This window comes from Rhinolophus sinicus, linkage group LG04 (assembly GCF_036562045.2).
Source record: "Rhinolophus sinicus isolate RSC01 linkage group LG04, ASM3656204v1, whole genome shotgun sequence".
NCBI lineage: Eukaryota > Metazoa > Chordata > Mammalia > Chiroptera > Rhinolophidae > Rhinolophus > Rhinolophus sinicus.
Genome location: NC_133754.1, coordinates 113,094,049 through 113,116,994, shown reverse-complemented (window position 1 = coordinate 113,116,994; position 22,946 = coordinate 113,094,049). Strand labels below are relative to the sequence as shown.

Genomic DNA, 22,946 nt, shown 5'->3' with positions numbered 1-22,946 from the left:
ATTCAGAGGTAAGACTGAGGTGTTAATTTTTAAGCAACTGTCATAAATCTGGTTCCAGGATATTATTCCATTAACATTATCATTATTATAACAAAGAGTGTAAGCAGGATGATGGGCTCCTTTCATGTATTTCTCAATACCTAGGAAATTAGGCTTACTAGTCAATCCCTAGCTGAGACACCTGAGAAAATACTAAGATGCAATGAAAATGGCGGAACACTAATTATACCAACACACAGAGAGCTGTTCTATACATTAGAGATCCATTTAAAATGTATTCATATCTTCATATAGACATCATATCATACAATCCAAGAAATGTACCCTCCACAGTTCCTTATACGGCAGATTCAGCCTGCGTGGAAGGGAAAAATAAACAAAACAGAAAGCCCACACTTACTAAATGAGAAAAGTCTGGGAATGGAACTTTCAGTGGTGTTTTAAAGACAAACTGGTGATTTTTCTCAGAATCAGAATAGAATGAAAGCCTCTCTTCCCTGCAGCAGTGATTCAGAAAAGGATTGGAGGGAGGGTGTTGATAGGTAATGGGCCCTATTATATTAATAGGTGACAAAAACCATGAAGTGCAGTATCGATATTCTAGCTACTATGTATTATTCACCTTCTTATAAACTGATTTGCCATTTTCGTACATTCAAGTTGTACAAATGTGTTTTTACCCACTTCACTGAAATATCAGAATCAGGCTCAAAAACAGACTCAGAGGGAGAGTTTTAAGATTATTCAGATAACCCATGCTATGTACTATTTAAAACACAGTGCAGTCATTATGGATAGCATCCAAAAATTTTAAAACTCTTTAACATGGTTATTAATAATTTATCCATTTCAGTTCATGTGGGAATGTTTAATGTCATTTACTAAAAAAAGAATGCTAAAATGGTATAAAATGGTATTCATTAGGTTTAAGACCTAATCACTAAAGAAGTGCAGAGGTATGGAATTTATAATCTTGCATACATGTTTATAAAATGTGGACTCGGGGAAGGAAGAACCATTTAATTTACCAAGAAGTCCTTTGATCTCTAGTGCATAACAACTAACAGGGCAATGGCAAGTTTCAGTGTGGAGGTCTTTCCAGACGGTTCCTACCAGCCTTGGGATTTCTCTGTTCCTGTCTAGGGCACCGAGGTGACCTGGAAGAGTGTCATTTTTGTGCCAGTTTTGCTTTGACCAGGAGTAAGGCAGCAGGGCCCTGGGGGCCAACTGAGTCATGAACCCCACTCGGTCCCACATGGCTCAAGATGTTGGGATCCCGAGAGTCACGCCAAGCAAGTGGAATCAATGTAGGTCAGAGTCAGGGCAGACAGAGAACTCCCTCACCCTCAACTGGCCGGGGAAGAGACCACAATCCCCTCTCCACGACTCAAATGCAGGGAACAGTAACTAAGCCCAGGAAAATATCTAGGACAGGGCAGACCATTTCCACCGTCTAAAAAGAAAGGGGAAAAAATGGAAAATAAATGATATTTGACAACCAACCACAAATTTTTAAATGTACGGTTCTATTGTTTTTAAGCATAAAAGCAGTCTTATTGCTCCTAAGTTATTATCACCATCACATTTTTTTGACATTTGTGCCCGGTACCATTTGGCCTTAGGGATCTTAGGCTTATTGCTTTAAAAATACAGAGTTAGGCATGTTTAAATCACTTTAAATATCTCAAAAAGCAGCAAACACACAGCTTACCTGCTTGGGCCTGCAAACTTGAAAAGAGAAGCTTTATAGAATGGCTTGCAGGTCAACAAATCCTAGTTTTGGAAGACTGGTGTCAGGAAGGAGCTATAGGAAATAAGGTCCTCTGTAGGAAAAATACTCTGCCTTTGGTTCCCTCAGGTCAGAACTTGGAACTGTTAGCAAACACGCCCTGAAAAACTGCAACTCTCATAAAGCGCTAAAAACTCCCAAATAAACATGGCCCCGCAAAACTGTACAAATGAGAAACATTTAATGAACGACCCTTTCTTTGCCAATAATTCTGCTTAAATTAAGTCCAGCAGACTCTTCAAAGGGACCAGAGAAGCCCCCTTGTTAAGACAAATTCTATATATAGACATCCAAGACAATTATATGATGCATGTAACCAAATATATATAATTATCCTAGTTTCTACATTCCCATTATCTTCATAAATATAGGATAAAAATCAGTCTAAATGACTTTCTCAGACCTCCTCAAGGATTAAGGCAGCCAGCTTTTTAAAAGTATACGTATGTAGTAAAGATCAAAAGCAAATGTTCTGGTCAGTTCTTTTCTACTCATGGGTTTTACTAAGAATGTGTGCAGTTTTCAGGTAAAAGACCACAAATGACAACTGTTCAAAAGCATGGAACTTAATTGGCAGCAGGAATTTCCTTGACTAACAGGGAAAAACTTGAAGTCACATGTTTTGATTAGCTTATTTTTCTCATCCTTAGTCAAGCATATTCACTGTTAATGATTAAGATTTTTTTCAAACAGAAATATAACCAAGTAAACTCCTGAGTACATAACCAAGTAAAATGCTGAATGAAACACCACTACCTATTACTAAATGAACAATGGCACAAATGAATGAATTTTAGGTGTAAATAATATATAGGGAAAGGTTCAACTTGCAGGTCTTGATTTTTCTATAGGAACTAAACTGAGACAAGAATAATGTATTTATTGTATTAAAAATTAGTAGCAGGACAAGTCCCTCTCTTCTCCTCTACCCCACTCCCAGTAAGCCACCTGCTTTGAGCTGTTTTTTTGGTGATGGATTTACACTGATCCATCCACAGTCTCTCTGATACTGGGGCTCTCAAGTTGTTGTCCTTGTGACCAATGGTGAGAATGGATGAGACAGCTGGTCAGGATTAGGCAAGCAGCCTGTGGCCCTGGAACCAAGTTGTGTCACCCTGCCCAGAGCCATGATCTTGGGCTCATGAGCATTAAGCTCTCACCACCTAAGCTAACCAGACACCGATCAGTCACAATCCAACATACATCACTCTGAAGGCACAATGTGTTCCTATCCCAGCAACAATGTGATTTTATTTTTAAGGCAGCTGAATTGAGCCAAGACACCCAAAGGCTTGTGCATGGTGGAGTCTATGCACAAACTGTCCCTAAGGGCAGCAATGAGATGTCCAAGTACGAGTCATCGTGACCCTTCCATCCTAATCAAATGACAGCTCTGACAGAGCTCAAGGAAAGCAAGAAATAGTCCAAGAATTTTTCAAAGCATATTCTCTCCACGTCCACAACAGAACAACATACCTGGCCATCCCCAGGCTTGGAAAGTTGGCAGGGACGATGAGAATATCCAGCCTGGAGAACGGGTGTGTTCCCAGGACAGAGTGTGCTGCTGAGAGGCAAAGAGGGACCAGTGGCAGAAGGGTCTCTTGGCAGGCACGTTGGAGGCACACTGGAGCAAAGACCCGATGGGGAATGATCTCCTGGATGGCGGCAGAAGCGTTCTGGAAGCGGCAGGGGTAGTCCATGTGGCAACAAACCCCAACACACCTAGGAACAACACAAAATAAGTAGATGCGCTTTATGGTAAACCAGGTTTATTCGTCTTGCTATGGAGTGACGAACTCTCACAGACACGGCCAACTTCTAGGCGGCGGCAGTTCAGACAGGCTCCCAAGCAAAGACAGTTATCTGTGTTCTTCACTTGTCTGTTTCTGTGCAGTGGTGAAGAACTACAGGTCAACATACTTACTGATGTGCTCAATCCATCGAGTAGTTTCCATCTAACCTAAGTGAAAGTAGGAAAGTCTTGTTTTAGACTAACCAGGGGACAAAAGCTTCAAGACTCAAAACAACCAGAAAACCCCCTGCCAAAACAAAAAACAATTTCTGCCCTCAGAAATGTGCTTTCAAATATCACCACGGGCAAAATCCTCTCCAAATCAGGGATGATTCGTAACTCAGAAAAGAGGCACTGGTGTAACCAAAATAAAGATCCCATTCTGGAATTTCCTAGCATAAAAGATGGGGACTCAAGTAGACAGCAATGAATGAAATGACAGTACAGGTTCCACTTTTCGAAAGAGCACAATCCATTCTACTACCTGGAAAAAGCAATCCAGGTGTTGTGTTGCTGTTAAGGAATACAGAGATACTTTTGATATGGTATTTTCCGCAATCCACTTCCAGTACAAATTTAACTGAAATTTAACCTTTTAAGGAAACAGGTCAGAGCTCAGCCTGCGCCATCTGACCACACCACGTTCAGCTATTCCGCCAAAAGGTGGAGCTGAAACAGAATTCCTAGAATCTGACTCACAGGCCTCAAGAGAACTTATCTACCCAAAGAAACCTATATTAAAGGGAACTCTCTTTTTTCACCTGTTAACACGTCCTTTATTCAAACACAATGGAAAGCCCCTCTACTTTTAATTTACAAATTATAATTCTAACTATAGGGGCTTATTAGATTCACAGTGAACACTGAAAAACCTTAAAATACTGGTATGTCCCAATATGGGCAGACTGCAACAATGATGCCTCTCCAAATTTCTGGGGTGCCTTTCACCATCCAGGACGAGCGCTTCACCATCCAGGACCAGCACTGCCCAAGGAAATCCCCAGAGCTACGGAGAAAAGCCTCACCCTCCATACTGCGGTCCAGTGTGGTACACGGAACACAGCTTCCAGCACTAATGATGTTTCATCACAGTTGAGGGTGACAATAATGGGTAAAGACCCATAAAGACTTCTACCAGGATAAGGTGACAGGAAGAACACAATCACTGACACTGAATGCTAGCTGAAGTCCCAGGATTGACGATCTTGCTTTATGGAGAGAGTGAGTAAAGGTACCTGTTGGTAAACATTTAACTAAAAAGGCCGCAGTGTCCACATAATGACTAGTACTGTGCTGGAGCATCAATGTATTCAAAGGTCTCACAAAGTGAAAAACACCATTTATTGAATTAATCACCACAATACTGTTTCCTAACATATTTACATAGGTATATAATGTGCTATAGTAATTTAAGCATGCACTTTTTACTGGAAAACTTTCAGAGCACATTAAATAATGGAGAAATTAGAGGTGAAGAGGCATTTTCAGGACAAAGTTGGGGCATGAGTTTAAATTCTAGCTATCAAAGCACAATTTTGCAAAGAGGCATTCCATTGGCCTAGCTATTAGGTTGGTGCAAAAGTAATTGCGGTTTAAAAGGTTAAAAATAATTGCAAAAACCGCAATTATTTTTGCACCAACCTAATAGAAACACACCATGGAGCAAGACTATTTTTGCAGCCAGGAACCCTAAAAGTTAGAGAATAGTTTGACGTAGCAAAAGACATACCATAAAAGCCAATTTGTTCAAGAGAAAAAAAAAAACGAGTTGAATTCTCTTGATATGAATGGCACTAGCCAAGGTAATGAAGGTTTCCCCAGTTGGGTGAATTAGCACCATTTTTCACAATCAAAACCTCGGAGAAAATGCAGGACTTAAAGGCAATCTAGCTATGGGTAGGTGACACCATTAAGGCTTCCAATAAAAATGGAAACGGCATCAGGGAGGCCACCGGGGCTTCCGGTTCCTACGTGGGGATCAGGAAAGTACAACTGGCTAACTGGGACCTGAGGAGAGCGACTCGGTCCTGGGGCCTCTTTTCCTCACTTCTGCCAAGGTCTCATGGGAACAGGCTGCTGGGGGAGGGGAGGAATCAATTGGAAAGGGGTGTGAGGGAACTGACTGGGGTGATGAAATGTTCTCTATCTGTGTTAGCGTGTTTACAATCATCAAAAATTCATCAAGCCGAACACTTAAGACCTGTGAATTCTATTGTATTAAAAACAAACAAAAAGCCTAAAATGGTTTCTAAGGTATCTTCTGGCACTGTGATTCTATGACAACTCGCCACATGAGCCCCCTTTATACAATTGCTACGTTCCTGAAGCGGTGAGGGAATACTGTACTTTTATAAAGTCATGAATACTGAATAGTCTTCCACAAACCAATATTGACTCAAATCCTCTATCTTCCCTTCAGACTAACCTTCAGATACAAATCCTTGTATACGTATGTGCCTACTCCAATATGCTCTCAATATTAGCAACAAATCAAGCATTTGTAAATAGCTGCTCCTTGTGCAAGACTTGTAATTAGAGTAAGCATTTTAATAGTAAAGATTAATAATATATGATTGTTAATTAGTAACAATCTGTAACATTAATAAGAATAGTAACACTAATAACTGCTACCACAACTGCTACTTACACTTATTAAACATGTGCTATGTGCCAAGCACTATTCTGAACACTTCCTATACACTTTCCCACTTACTCCGCACAACATTCCTAAGGAATAAGAACTGTTCATGACGTCGTGAGTCACCATAAACTCCTCCCTCCTGACGCTCCTGCTCCACATACTTCATTGTGCTTCTGAAGTAAATGTGGCTCCTGGAGTTTTCTCAAAGCTGAGCTCAGCTTCTCTCTGGTTCTTCAGTCTTCTGTTCCTCCTTGTCAATACTGCCCATTAATATTGCTAAGAGTGAGGAGAAGGGTGCATATATGTTAGGCTGGTAAATGACGGGAAGCAGAGCACAACGCTGGGCTGAAATTATTTTATAAGCAGTCTCTCCGAGGAGTAAGAGTGACTGTGTTTTCCTCGGAATCACAAGATTGGAAACTGCCTTCTTCTTGTTTCGAGACAGGGCTGTACTGAAACCATCTGACACAAATGTTTCCCTGTCGTGGGTTTAAACGAAATTGCTCGTAAGTCTCCCTTGGGATTGCATATCCTTGTTTTGCACCCCCTCCCTTGGTTCAACCTGACAATTCAGTAACTACCATGTTTCCCCGAAAATAAGACCTAACCGGAAAATAAGCCCCAGCATGATTTTTCAGGATGACATCCCCTGAACATAAGCCCTAATGCGTCTTTTGGAGCAAAAATTAATATAAGACCCGGTGTTATTTTCGGGGAAACACGGTACATCCTGCATTCTGGTTAGTGAATGCACCCCACAGGGTGCTGCTGCACACACACGGTAATAAATTTCCGACCCCACCTTTCAGGAGTTAACAGTGTTTGGAAAGAAAAAATTGTAAATTCTGGTAAGATGTTTACACAATTTACTAACATATTTTAGCAAGCAGAGTACATGCCTGCTAAACATCACAATTGTTCACCAGCCCCCAATGCGTTGCTGACAACGTCAATATACACGATGACGTAGTAGTGTCTGAAAGCTGGATGTGTTTTCTTAGGCTGTTCAGTACATTGCAAAGCAAAATGAGGTATGTGTGATAAGAGGTCGAGAGCCGGAATACCCTGGGGCAGCAAGGGCTGCAGAAACCAAACTATGCAAAGGCTCCTTTCTCAGTGAGGGGCATACTCGAAACCAGCATTTCTTCTCCCTGTGATTTATACCCACCATTCTTTCTTTTCTAGGCTTTCAAAGAGAAAGAAACAGGACCTCATCGTCCAAGGTCCACAAGGGAACTTTTCATCGACTTCACATCTCTCAGGACAACCTCTTTCCCCACCAAATCTGCCCTTCTGCAGGACTAACAACCTCAGTGGCTCTCCATGCTTTTCTATGCGTCGTGGTGCCTAATTTCCATGCTTTTATTCATTTTTGCTGAGCTTCTCTGGACTTTATCCAAGTGTCCTGCTTAAACTGTGTGGCCCCAAAGTGAAGGCAATGCTTTAACAAAGGCCGTGAGAGGTTAAACATAATGCCAAGATTCCCTTGTGGCCGAAGAAGGTTATGTTGCAGCCAAATAAAATTAATAAATTTTCAACAGTTTACCTAAATGCCTTACAACTAATATATTTACTAAAATGCTCACCCGGTGTGGGCTGGATGGTGTGAGGAACTGGAGCTGGAAGAGGGACTGTTCTCTGTGTAACTCTGCCCATATGAACAGTGATCAAAAGTTCGGTGGCGAGTGCTTTGGCCAAATTTCTGGGACCCAGATGAACACTTGAGGCAAATGAAAGCCTATGGTATAGGCGGCCCCTGTAAAAGTTACATTTACGTGAACTGAACTAGTGGTTTGAGGAAGGTTTGAAGTACAAAGGGGGGTGGGGGAAGGCAAGGGGACCAGATGTGAACATAACCGAAAACACCACTTCAGTTGGCACTTCAGAGCACCTTTGTTGGCAAACTTAGTGTGGAGCCAGAGATTTAATGGATAAAAACACAAAGCCACCCTCTGATGACTAAAGACAGCACACATGAAGCACGCAGCCAGGGAAGGATTAAGCAAATGTAAGCTATTATTTTATCAGCAGTACCTTTCTGATGGACAAGCACAGTGATAAATGAAGGGAAAACTTAGTCATAGCATGTCAGACATGGGAGGCAGTGTGGGAGGACTCCATCCCCTGGGCCTCACGTTTCCATACAAAGACCAGCTTCCCTGCAGTGGTGCCCTTCACCTCTCTCTCCAGCGGATCTCCTTGGCTGGGCAACTCTGGGCCTTCTCTTTTTGAATCTACTTGCCCACAGAGGGGCTACTCTTTGGCTGTTAGGCAGGCTGTGGGCATCTATGTTGTGGAGGCTGGCAGTGGCCCAGCTGCGTGGTTAACTGGGTGGGGAAGTTTGTCTCATTTGGAAACGGAGTATTAGAAAGCCCATTAACCCTGTAGACCAGAGCACTCCCTCAGTCCATCTTCTGTCAATAGTAAAACATTTATTGTGTTCTCCTGTTTCTCAACTCAGGAAGACAACAGAGGGGCCATATTTACCCTTTCTCCCCTAAACTCCAACAGGGATTTCAGAGAGATCTTCCCAGAATCCCCACTTCATTTGGCCATAGCCTTCTCCCTTCACAACTACGGATACAAGAAAAGTGAAAAGTTATTTCAGTTGCTTCTGGACAGCAGAGACAGCACATAGGAAATGGGTGCTGCCCACTCTCTCACCTCAGATCTCTGGGAATATGGCTAGAAGGACAAAATGACAAATTTCTTTCTTTGCCTTCCCCTAGCCTTCTGAAAGCACACATTTTTCAACTACATACCTCCTCTCACAGACAACAGCCCTGAGGCTCTAGGTGAAAAGCAGAGTGCTTCCTCACCACGAAGAATTGGAGAATCCCAAGCAAAGTCTTTATTCTACAGAGAAGGAAAGTGTGGCTTTGTCCAAAGAAACATATCCAACCAATAGGGATGGCATCTTCAGGCTCAAAGTGAGCGCTCTCAACTCCTGTTTTCTGTTCTGACATGACACATTCCATTCAATAACAGTGATTCAATCATGGCGCCGACTCTCCAGGTGGGAAGGTGGCTCAGACTCCAGGCGAGGCGTGGATGTTATGCACAGTTTTTAAAGGTCCCAGGTAAGACTATGAGTCACCTCTTTTAGGGGGCTGAGCCCAAACGTGAATCCAGGTGATATAACTCAGTTGGGCTATGAACATGAACATGTTCTTGCCTGAAGTCTCGGTATCTTTGTTTTATCTATAAAATGGAGGTAATAATGCCTATCTATCTTACAGGTTTATCCTCAGGACTAATCGAGATGACATTTAGATCAGGACTTACCCTGACTTCAAACATCTAGCGGCTTCCGCATCAATTCAGGTAGGCGAGGACATGCTGCAATAACAAACCTTCCCAGTATTTCGACGGCTTAACACAAAAAAGTTTATTTCTTGCTCATACCAAGCCCACTGTGGATCCAAGTGACTCTCCAGGGCACCTGTCCTCTCGACTCAGAAATTCAGCCTGCCCCTGGAATTACGAAAAGAAGCCTACTGTGTGATGTCAGGGGCAGGGGAAGAGAACACTAGAGGGTCTCAGGAGCAACTAAATGGTCCCATGTGAAAGCGATATGTCACTTCTGTCCACAATTTTCATCTTCTCTCGAGAGGGCATAAGTAAAATCCAGTAAGCAATCTAGGATACCCTACACAGCTCAGGGAAGATAGTACAAAATAGGCAAGTAACTGAGCAGGAAGCAAACATTACCTCCCTTCCTTCAAAAAGCAAAATGCAGGCAATATGACATGCCTGTCATAAGGGAGGGCTCAACGGCTTTATCTCCTAACAACAGCAGCCACTACAGTCACTGCAGAAAGAGCAAAAGCAACAATTGGCGAAACAAAACCAACATCAAGGAATCAGCGCTAAAAGGGCCAATCTTACTCGGTTTTCAAGGATGAACTAACCACCTGTCCCGTGACTCTGGACATTCTCCACCAGAAGGTACCGACTCACTGACTACCTGTAAATAGGAAAACTGAGCCAAGTGTGAAAGTCCCAGGAGTGAAGCGTGATGGCACACCACATGATCAGCAAGCTCCGTGCCTATTACATGCCTTCCTCTGCCCCCTTTGGCTCTCAAAGCGAAAAATAGCTGAACATCTGGGAAGGCTGCAAATGAATATCCAACGGCCTACACTACACTAATTTTTAAAACCTTTAAACTGATTTTCTCTGACCTGTCCTGAAAAAGAAGGAATTGCTAATGAAGCTAACAGAGCCCTGAGCCAGGCCTCATGCCAACCTCCGTGTGTCCTGTACGTCTAAGGAGGGTGATCCCACACTGAGGAAAGGCCGCCCCTACAAATACACTGCTAACGGCAGTCACTGGCACCAAAAAACAGTACAGTGGCCTACAAAGGAATCATCAGACAAGCAACTTCTTTTTATTAGGTTGTGTTTATTACCAAATAAGCATTGAAAAATTAAAAGGTGTAGAGAGAGGGGTAGTATTGAATCTGAAGATTCTGTTAACTTACCTAAACACGTAAAAATATTTCACTACACCTCACTTCACAGAGGATTTCATATATACTTGTTTTCTTTTCTCGTTCTTTCTGCATAAACAATATGCCCACATTTCTGCCTTTCAACTCTCCTTCCCTCCCAGTAGGTCTTTTCCTGCTTTGATTAATCATATTTTGGTTTAGTTTCTCAGCAGGGATGACTCACATTCTCAATGCTTGGAATAAATGCATCATTCTGCTCCCTCAAGTGTTTGTTTTTCAGCAAGTTCAAATACAAACCCGAAGTCAGCATCAGAAGGTGAGAAGGATCTTCTCTCTGCTGCCAGATCATTCGATGAGCAGGTCTCTGGCTTCATTTCTGTCCAGGATCCCACTGCAATTGTGAAGGTAGAGGCTGGCATTGGCATGGTTACGTAGTAATGCCAGCTTGAGCACCCTATAAACAGAAAGAGAAAAACCATAATGAGGCCAATGCGTGGCTCTGGACCTTATTCTGTGTTTTTTCTCTTTAGGCACTTGAAAAACCTGTGTGCTAAGACGGTATGAGCCAGTTCTTGGAGGTGGGTCATGTCAACTGAAGGGGCACCATTCCAGGTTTCAGGGAAAGCGTAAGAGGGATGATAGTTTCAGGGCAGCTAAGGAGGTTTGGATCTCTCCCAGGGATCAGTTAGAGCCCTTCAAGTGAGGCTATAAATAAAGGGTGGTGGTTGAGGTGGTCACTACTAGCTGCAAACAATAAGGGCACAGGCTGTGTGCTGCTATAGAGACAAGAACACAGCTCATTCATCCTCATCGCCTAGCACAATACTTGGCATTAAAAAAAAGGTCTGCTGAATAAACGAATGAATGAAGGAATGATCACTTCTAGTCTGCTAAACTACTTTGTCTACATTCAAGTCCATCTAAAATCGATATAGTAGAATGCAATGAGACTAGGGAGATACCTACATTTTAGTCCCAACTCTAATTAGCTCTGGAAGTTCAGATCTTACAACTCTCACCATTTTTATCTGTGAATATATTGGGCTGGTCCCCCATTCCTCATTGTGCAGATGAAAAACAGGCCTGGAGAGGTTCTGTGGAGCCAAGGACTCCCAGCTAGTTGTAACACGGCTGGAATTCCAGCTGGGGATCCCCACCCCAGCTGAGGGTGTGCCCACCACTTAGTCCAAACCATAGAGAAGGCTTTTACCAAAGTCACAAATGATTGATAACTCTTAACACTATACTTCCTTACTTCTAAGATGGGGAAATAATTATAGTGTTTCTGAAATGTGAATGTGTCATACAACCTGGTTTAATATCTTTTTTTTTTCCTGAGCATATGCTATAAATTGATGGCGTAGCTTAAGGGGAACTGATATTGCCTCACACTATAGAACACAGTTCTCCACTCCTTATGCTCCATTAGCGTAACTCAGTTCACTCCTCATGCTCCATTAGAGTAACTCAGTTCTCCCCTCCTCATGCTCCATGACAGTAACTCAGTTCTCCCCTCCTCATGCTCCATGACAGTAACTCAGTTCTCCACTCCTCATGCTCCATGACAGTAACTCAGTTCTCCCCTCCTCATGATCCATGACAGTAACTCAGTTCTCCCCTCCTCATGATCCATTACAGTAACACCCCTGGCCTCTCTTTCAGTCCCTTACTAACTTCTTTGCAGGAGGTATTCCTGTTTCTTGTTTTAAGTTTTAGAGGGTTAAACACTCATGGAGTGGCCAGTGATCATCCAATTTGGTCAGTGAGTGCATAAGATGTCATATTCAGGGTCAAAATATTAACATGCCCATTAAGGCCAGCATATCTAACATGACAATTTTCAAAGTGCTTTACCAGTAAAAATCAATAACAGAGGTTAGATTTTGGTCTCAATATGCTTGGCTTCTTTGTCTCTCAACTAATTCAGAACTCAGGGATATAGAGGGGTCATTATTTATTACCCTCTGAAACTCTATCAACTTAGATCCAAAGAAATACATTGCACAACTCCTCTGAGGAAAAACAAAATTTTAAATAGGAAACAAAGACTTCAACTTAAGGAAAAAATAAATACCGGTACCAAGTTTGAATAAATAAGATATGATATCAAGTTTGGAAGTCATTAGGGGATAACTTGGAGGAGGAATATAGACGGGCCTACTCAGAACAGCTGGAAACCCATCACAAAGGCAGCTGTCCTCTCAAACTTGCTTGTAAGCAGGATCATCCTGCTTCTGGAACCGGAATGGCTCCTCTTGAGATCACTCTTTCCACAGCTGACTAAGAAGCTCTGACTCTTTACAGAGACAACAAAATTCAGTGGTGTCAGAGCCAATCCGGTGATATGCATAGCTTCTGTTGGGCTTGAAGGAAAACCACAGCTTTAGGAGAATCACTGCTCTGATCCCAAGCCAGTAAGAAGAAGCTAGAGACAGTCACAGGGGTCTTGATAAAAGTATGACATGGCTCTGCCACGTCATGCTGTACTGCGCCCACCTCCTTCAAGTTTCTACCTTCCCATAGCTAGTTCATTCTGTGCCAACTGATGCCCCCTGCCACTGCTCCACGAAGAGCTTCAATTTGGACTGGATGTCACACTGAGAGCTGGTGCAAGTTGGAGGGAGGGTAGCAATGGAAAAAGAGGAAAGAAGTTGTGGGTGAGGAACTAAATCGTTTGAACAGCCTTGGTTTAAAAGAAATATCTTGAATTACCAAATTCTTGTAATCAAAGGACTATGGTCTGGTCATTCTTTCTCTGAGGTAGTATATTTTGGAGTGTTTACCATGGATGTTTGAATTTTTCTTCTAAAAACTTCAGGCCCTTGGGGGTTCAGTAAATAAACAGCAATGGTGAGGCTTTCGGATAAAAATAGAAGACTGAATGCATGAGGCTATCTTTGCTTCTCCTCAAAACCCAAGTAAAGGACGGCAAAATGATTTTCTAAACGTCATACACCAACAAGAACAGGGAGAATAAAATAGGAGATACTAGCTTCAAAATACTGGACATTAGAATGCAGATGGAAGAGTGGCAAATGACACAGCAAACCTGAATCTTAAATTAGCAGTGGGGGGGAAGAGATCCATCTCATTTTATCCTCTAGAAGCTCTAAAAAGCTGGGGTTCGAGGAAGTACAAAGCAAGCAGGCCTGGCTGAACAACTGTCTAAGAAGGGCTTGGATCCCTTCATGACCTCCCCTATTCCACACACCTGCCTACCTGCCCATCTCCCACACACCCAGCAAATAACTGCAGGCTTATGCTCTATACAGCGTAAAAGAGAGGGCATCTGGACAGGGGTGCAGGGGGAGGGGGCACAGTTGAAGGCAAATAAATGGAATTAGATGAACATATGCATATCAGATGCTGAGACCACCAGCCATCTTCCCTTATCTGGTTCCCAGAATGCTAGCAAGCAGGCTTTTACCCTCTAGGACAGGAGTGTCCAAACTGCGGCCCGCAGGCCAACTGCGGCCTGCAATCCATTGTTAATTGGCAAATTCCAAAAATATATTTAGTTCACTTAAATAAACCAGGTGAGGCAATACGTACTTCACCTCGAGGGAGTGGCCCGGCTGTTTGTGTATTTTACCGCATATGGCCCTTGGTAAAAAAACGTTGAAAAAAGTTTGGACACGCCTGCTCTAGGAGAATGAAGAACACTGACCAGCCCAAGAGAAGACAACCAAGAATACTGACATGGGAGGTTTCCTGTGATCAGCCATGATGAAGCTCACAGTCGGCAAGCCCTATGCACACATTCAGAGCTTCCAATCAGCATGTTGGTCCCCTACAGACAAATCAAGGACCTCCAGGCATTTTTAGAAAGCCCCTGATGTCAAACTGAGAGACCAAAACAAATAGAAACAAGCAACTTGGAGGATAGTGACCATGCAAGCAGAAGACAACTTCAAAAACCACCAAACACATGCCCACTGAGAGGAGAATGTATTGCAGTGCCAAAACAAGAACAGCATAATATAAAAAAGGAGCATTCCAAAGTAAAGAAAATTAAAAATATGATAGAAGAAAAGAAAAACTCAATAAAAGATGTAAGATGGGATATAAAGCTGAGGAAATCTCCCACAAAGTAGAGAAAAAAATAAAAAAGACAAAAAGGTGTGGAACAATAGAAACTAGTTCAGGAAGTCCAAGTAATAGGAGATCCAGAAAGACAACAGAGAAGACAGAAGGGGAAAAAGCGTCCGTTGAAAATTTTGAGAAAATTTCCCCAAATTTAAGGGGCCAGGAGTTTCCAGATTGAAAGGACACATAATACCCAGGACACTGGATACACATATTGAGCCACATCAAGATACATAACTATGAAATTTAGAACCCTGGGGACAAAGTCAAGATTCTACAAGCTTCCAGAAAGAGAGAAAAAAAAAATTACATATAATAAGGATATTTTCAAACAAGCAGAGTTTAAAACAAAACAAAAAATTTTACCTCCCATGCATTCTATTCTCTGGAAGCTACCAGAATATATAAAGTATGCTCCAAACAGAGGTGTGAAACAAGAAAGAGGAAGACAGACAAGCCACTGCAAGAAAGAAGCCAAGGGAGCCTGATGGAGACTGGCGACCCATCTGGCTGAAACAGAAGGGCAACCCCAGGGGCCAGCTGTGTGCCCAGCGGACGGGGTGACCCGGGTCCACTGAAGCAGATTCCAGGTCCTGGGATAGATTGCTTCAGGAAGATGAAATTGAGAGGAAACATGATAAATCTGAGCATCTTGAAAAATTTAAACAACTTTCAAATACTCTGGGGTTGGGAAATAAAAAAACAAGCAAATAGGAAAAACAAACAAGACAATTATTAACTTCATGAAAAATTACATGCTGTATGGAAATAATAATGTAATCGAAATTTTACTACAAGAGTCAGCTCTTAATAACAAACATAGATATAGTAACATGACTATTGATCTAATCAAAGTTATCTTATTAGTTACATTGGGAAGGTAGGATTGGGAGAAGGGAGCCTGGGTGTGATGGGTGGGGCGTGGGAGGGGAAGAGAGCTAAATCCTCATCTGCCGTAGTGGGAAGACCAACCCTGAACAACTGAACATCCTATCGAACGACATGGTCAGAAAAATCAAACAATCAGCTGAAACAGGTGAAAGTGGTTACTTCTGAAACAGAAGAAATATGGTGGAGGTCCTGAGTACTGCTATTTTGGGGAGGTAGTATAGTAAACCAATAGAACTATTTGACTCTTTCACTATGTGAGTTTTTAATATAAAAAAACAAAACAAATCAATTAATTAAAAGGTAATCTTAAAAAAAAAAGAACACTTTTAGTTCTGAGAGACCATTAAGATGATAAAATATAACTCAGAAGAAGAGGCAATTTAGAGATGAGTAGGCACAATCCCACTAAGAAATTCTAAGAATAAAACACTGGCAATAACTTTTTGCAGATGACACCAAAAGCACAAGCAACAAAAGAAAAATAAACAAATGGGATTACATCAAACTCAAAACCTTCTGCACAACAAAAGGAACCATCAACAAAATGAAAAGGCAACCTATGGAAAGGGAGAAAATATTTGCAAATCATAGACCTGATTAGGGGTTAATATCCAGAAATATAAAGAACTATAGCTCAACAACAAAAAGTCAAATAACTCAATTTAAAAATGGGCAAAAGGCTTGGACAGACATTTCTCCAAAGATGATTTACAAATGGTGAACAAACATATGAAAAGATGCTCAACATTAACATCAACAAATACAAATTAAAACCACACAGATTTTCATACCTGTTAAAACAGCTATCATCAAAAAAGACAAGAGATAACAAGTGCCAGCGAGGATGTGGAGAAAAGGCAACCCTGTGCACTGATGGTGGGATTGCAGATTGGTGCAGCTACTATGGAAATCAGTCTGGAGGTTCCTCAAAACATTAAGAATGGAACTGCCTTATGACCCAGCAATTCTACTTCTGGGTATTTATCCAAAAGAAATTAAATCTCTACCTCAAAGAGAGAGCTGCACTCTCATGATCATTGCAGTATTCTTTTCAATGACCAAGACATGGAAACAAGGTAAGTCCATTGACGAATGAATGGATAAAGAAAATGCCATATGTATATGACATGTGTGTGTGCACACACACACATGTCATATACATATGGCATTTTCTTTATATATATATATATATATATATATATATATATATATAAAATGGAATATGATTCAGCCATAAAAAAAGGAATTCCTGTCATTTGCAACAACATGGATAACCTTGAGAGCACTATGTCAAATGAAATAAGACAGAGAAAGACAAATACTATATGATCTCACTTATATGTGGAATATAGAAAAACCAAACTCATAGAAAAAGAGAGTAGATTTGTAGCTAATAGGGGCGGGAGATTGGGAGGAGGTCGAGGGGAAGCCAGTGAAGGTGTTCAAAGGGTAGAAACATCTAGTTATAAGATAAATAAGTCCTGGGGATATAATCTACAGCAAGGTGACTATAGTTAACAATACTGTATTGTATATTTGAAAGTTGCTAAGAGAGTAGATCTTCAAAGTTCTTACCACATACAAAAAACTACAACTATGTGAGGTGATGGATGTGTTAACTAACCTTATTGTGGTAACCATTTTGCAATATATACATATAGCAAATCATCACCTGAAACTTACACAATGTTATATGTCAATTGCCTCTCAAGTAAAGCTGGAGGAAGAAAGAATGAAACACTATGCACAATAGGCTTTCTCCCTACCTTCTGCATTGAATTTTTGACCTGATTTTTTTGCTGCCTCTCTGGTTCTTATACCATCCATCTAGCGCATGGACAAGATGAGACTTATGGAAACAGCAGAAACTGAAAATGCTTTCAAGAGAGAATACTGCTAATGGAATAAGAGGTATCTGTTAGATACATGCACAAGGTTGTAGAGAAGCCACACAGAGTGCCCAATTACGTCATGTCCCAGCACCTTTATCAGAAAGTCTGTACCCTCGTGGTAATGTGGGGAGGGCAGTGGAGGCTTTAAAGGGGCGTGGCATGGGAAAGGAATGAGATTAGCAATTTTTTTTAAAAAAAGGCAGAAACCTTAAATGACCTGGCGTTTAGGAATGAGACAGCACAAATGATAATAGACCTGAGTCAAACCCAGCAAAAATATTTAAAAACTCTTATTACTCTCTCACAGTCTTGTCTGAAGTTAAATAATGGGAGGAAATTATTTAACATTTTTTTTGGAAATGTATTGAAAACATCACCCAAACCCATATTTTAAATGCTCAAGATGACTTTCTCCTATACAGCCCATAAGATTTAAATTTTTTTTTTAGATTCCTAAAGTTCCTCTACTTAGTGGAGCTCATTTGGAATCAACTGTTTCATACTTCAAGCTTTGAAAGCAAAACAGTTTTTTTTAGGATACCAAGTGACAGTCAAACAGGGGCAGATCAGTGGGCTGGGCCAAATAGGAACTGCCGGGAACCCACTTCTCTAAAGCGCTGGCTGGACTCTGCAGAAGCTTCTCCCTCGTGTCCAGCCATGCACCGCCTGCCCAGCCCTGGGTGAATGCCGGAGCACTGCTACCATCACTGAATGTTTCCAGGGCTCTGGGCTTTGGGGCAGGCTTGTCCTAGTTCATTCCGATCGGCCATGTCTAGTATCCTCACGTGGTAGAAAAGTCTCTTTGGAGATGTCTGTTCATGGATTACCCCACTGAGCCCAATCTTGCATGAAGACTGCCCACCGCCACAGGGAGCTAGCTGCTCAGGGAATACTTGATCTCAGCTTCAAACCAGACTGCAAAAAAGGCAAATAACAAGGTAGGAATGCTGCCCCAGAATGCAGAGCATACATTCCAAAGACAAAGAGAAATAATTTCTGGATTATCTATTGTTTGGGATAAGCCTACCTTGCAAAAAGACTTGATGAAAGCATATTTCTTTTGAATATGCCCATTGATTTAGTTCCAGCTCTGGAATCTGACTGCTGGGGTTCAATTCCCCACTCTACACTTACCAGTTTGGACACATCACTTAATCTCTTGATGCATCATCAGTTTCCTCACCTATAACAAGGGAATAATCATAGTATCTACTTCATAGGATTATGTGAGAATTAAGGTAGATCATATGTAAAAAACTCACTAGGCATAGTAATTGGCACATAGTAAGTGCTGAAGAAATGTTAACTGCTGTCGTCTGTACAGCCGCCTCCCCGTGGCTTGGGCTGACTTTCTGGAGAGGCAGAGACGAGGAGTGTTGAAGGTATGGCTGCCACATGTGCACTGAAGCCTGTGGCCTGATGAGGCCCACATATGGGGTTTAAGGTTGAATGGCATTAAAACGCAGTGCACACAAAGCGATCCATTTAAAGGAGAATGACAGCCCAAAAGGGGGCATCCTGTATGACTTCATATAGAATGGGCCATTTGGAGACTATTTAAATGGTGTTTACTTTAAATGAGCCATCCTCCATGAAAATGACAGTGAATGCCTTCATTTTCCTTTTTGATTCAATCCACTTGCCCTAGCCTCCTCGCTACACCAGCTGTAAAACAAAGAGAACACGCTGTACTTGAATTAACCCAGAGTTTTTCCTCTGCAGAGGCCAGAGGCCCATCACACCACTGAGTGATTTCAGGGCCAGGCCTGGATTCATCAGCAAGAGGAATAGGGAGTGGGGGGTAATAGGAAGGGGCCCAGGGGAAGTGGCCTCCCTAAGTGTGCAGGCTGGAGTCGCCACCAGCTCTCCTCCCTTCTGTGCCCCCTCTGAAAGCTCCCGAACACCTCTAGGCCACATTCTCAAATAGGAACTTATTTAGGGGTGAAATTCTTCAACTTGAATGGTCTCACCAGTAAGACAGATATATCAGGTATTGTTCTTCTAATCACACCACCAGCTGCTACAAGATCCAAACAGACATTTTCACCTCCGAAACAGGACTGAGATTTTCCTTAAAGATGACTGTGCTTTTTGTAGGTAAAGCATTTGAAATGTGTGGGCTATTTTTCAAATCATAGGAGGCAGTCTAAAATTTACGTTTAAAAATACGTATAACTAGAGAGTGTTAAAACAATTACCATAATTATTTTCTCCATTTACTACTCTAAAAAAACTGTCCTGTGAGTAGTTTTGAAGATCCCATCTTCTAAGAGAGGAAGAGTGAAGAGAAAAAAAGGAAGAACTATGATGGAGTAGTCAGTTCACAGAGGAAGAGAAAACTTTTTATGCAAAACCTGTGAAAAACTTTGCTAATTATTTAGGAAAACCATTTTTATGAAAGAAAAAATTTTATGAGAAAAACATCAAGATACTGTAGTCATTTTTACACATCAATCATATCCACTAATAGTAAATTACATACAAAATGTACGTAAAGTTGTCCTGTTCTTAGGGGAGTCTTGGATAAACTCATTCAACATACACCAAGGACACAGCTACACCAAACACAGATGATGTATCTTCGCTAAGTTAAGCATCTCATTGAATTTCTTGTATTTAAAGTTATTATTTTCACTAAAAATTAAAACAGGCACTTAAATTCTTCCTATCAAAGGCATCCACTTTACCTGTTAAATGTTTCCTCTATAGGTTATACAAATAGCATGAAGCATTCGGAAACACCAAATTGATAGATGCTTTTATTTACATAGCATATTTCTCTACTCAATTCTTCTGTAGCCCCTGGTACTTTCCTGCCTCAAGATTGTTTCACTCTCTGGCCGCTATTCTTAGTTTCAGAACTTCCTGCCCAAAATATTCCATACATCAAGCTATTGCATTGTTTTGGAACATCTTTGTATCACAAATTAAAGATGCTTAGCAATATGTACAGGAACACATGTATATAGGAATGTGTGTATTTATAGGCACACTAGATAATGTATATATTACATATATTTTGTGTATTTATTATAGTACATATGATAGATACATGAAAAGGAGGGACAGCGCCCAGTTTTGGTTGCTCTTCCTTTCTTGGCTTCCTTCTCCAGTGTTTGGGTCTTTCAGCAAACCCCAGCTCTTTTCCTTTCACTACTTTTTAGACGCCAAGCCTACGCATTCTGGTTTTATGAGCTAGTGCCACCCTCCTGAATACCCATGGCATGACTGTCTTTCCTTAGTTCTTCTCCGTTGTTGCTCAAGGGCGGGAACTGGCACCAGAACAAAGGAGGCACTAAGAACGCCCTGGGCTGGCATGCACCAGCAGTGCCCAACCAGGGCCATGTGCCAGGTCATGCCACCGCTTCTCAAGTACTAATGCCACCCAGCAGGGCTTTGGGTTTCCTTCCCTGCAACATGGCACTGCCTAAGGCACAGGAGGCCCATGAGAGAATGACCTTCAAGATCATCCTTGTGAACCAGGTAAAAGAGCGCCACCTACTGCACTGAGGTCACAAGCGCCTCCCTAAGTTTTGAGGCTGCACCTTGAAGCCAATGAATACCTAAAGGAATACATCGCATCATGCTTCTCCTTCCCAGTCTCACCGCCATTCTGACCTACGACACAGACAAACTAGTTCCCCTTCAACTTAAGTACAAAATGGACACCAAATCATACTCCTTCAGGTGGTCATAGGTACTCTTTAGTACTTGACTCACATGAGAAAATTCATGAACATCAAGCCCAAGACAAAAATTCACAGTAACAAGAATTGGTACACACATGCCTGCCAGAATCATCGCTGTCCAAAAGAAATCGTGATGACTTCCCCACAAGCCAAGTATGGTAAGCACAGTGCTAGGAAGGCAAGCAAGAAGTAGTCAAAAGCAAATCAAGAACAAAAGAATGAACTGGCAAAGATTTAGAAAGTGCAAAGCATTATGTGAGCCCGCATGAGAGATATAACAGAGCAGAACACCAGTAGCTTTCTGAAGAGAAAAGATGAATGCATTAACTCTGTTCTCCTACCCCTTGAAACACATGTGTATGTACTACCCAGAATAAAGTTTCCACAGTTCTAGAAACAAGGAGCTTTCTCTATTTTGCATTCTGTGGTGAAAACACTTAATCATAACCATTCCTAAATGTCTTTAATTTACCATTTCCTTATACGTAATTCCTGGTTGCATACTGTGGGAGCAGTCTAAACAGTATTGCTCGTTTTGAGCCATCAAGAGGGAAGAAAAGTTGGCTTTCAAATGCACACAGGAGGGTCTGGACCCGAAATCTTGGCTTTTCCCTGGAATTTCCCACACAAAGTCAAGGGAGAGACTGTCAGAGAGCCGGTCTATTGGGCAGGCCAGAGAGTAGCATTTTGCCCAGGATGAAGTAATGTCTGCAGTCTCTTACTTTTGCATAGAAAAATGAAATCAGATCCTATGTGAGGGCACATGTAGTTTTTAACACCTTTCACTTGTTCATATGCTTTTCTTTTACAATTGGAAAAGCTTAAATTAGTCGGTCTTGTTCATTTACTTGAGGCTTCCCATGAAAAATGTAAGTGGAATATTTTATTTTTCTAGGATGTAGGAACACACTAAATTAGACTCTGAAAAAATAAAACTAAAAAAGAAAAATTACCAAAATGGGGAAAATAAGAATGTACTACACCAATTTCTTTCTTTTAAAATCCATGGAGCTGAGAAAAAAGGCCTAAACTACTCGGAAGCATAGATAAAGGAAGGACTCTGAATCACTTTTGTCACCACTAGCAGTGGTTTTAAACGCCTCTTCCATGAACATATCACTTCAATCTGATGACACAGAACACATTTATGCAACAAGTAAGTATTAAGCACCTACTACATACAAAGCACTGCACTAGGCACTTGGTCTCCATGCGTAGTAGTAGTTTAGTACATTTTGTCAGGGACACAGGCTGACAAAAACAAACAGGCTAACATTTCTGTCTGCCCATATGACCTTATGCAAAGGAGGTTAAAGAATAAAGAAGCCCAATCAGTCAGTGTAAACCTAGGGCCTTGACTTAGCCCTCCTGAAGAAGTGACAGTGACTTCTCAGCTGATAAAATTCTTACGATGGTCATCAGGCTACGGCTCAAACCACTACCCATCTTTTTAAAAACAGGCAGGAGGAATGGTTTCCCTCCAGGAGCAAAGACTCAGAGGCCTGACTTCCGATTTCCAACCCCGGCCCAAGGGCTGCCGTCATTTCTGTTGCTGTTACCTGCCTTATTCCATTATGCAGCTCCCAAGTGCTTTTGTGCTTTGCTCCTTGCGGGAAATCAGCTGGTGCCTGGCAAACGTGCTCATCAGGCTGACGTGGCAGTGCGATGGAAACTGTGACTTGAGGGTTGGGTTTTGCCGCTCATTGGTTCAA

General features: G+C 41.7%; 1 protein-coding gene across 13 annotated transcripts in view; it reads right to left on the bottom strand.

The window, feature by feature from the left end:
* Window positions 1-22,946, bottom strand: part of AOPEP (aminopeptidase O (putative)) — a 344,124-nt gene that overhangs the window by 258,143 nt on the left and 63,035 nt on the right. For all 13 annotated transcript variants that reach the window (XR_012495672.1, XR_012495671.1, XR_012495670.1 and 10 more), the window contains exons 4-5: window positions 10,974-11,130; window positions 3,266-3,511 (exon numbers count right to left, since the gene is read on the bottom strand). Coding sequence is in view for 9 of the 13 variants with exons in the window: in XM_074330243.1 (XP_074186344.1) it covers window positions 3,266-3,511; window positions 10,974-11,130 (403 nt within the window). In the remaining 4 variants the exon portion in view is untranslated. The remainder of the gene's footprint in view (window positions 1-3,265; window positions 3,512-10,973; window positions 11,131-22,946) is intronic.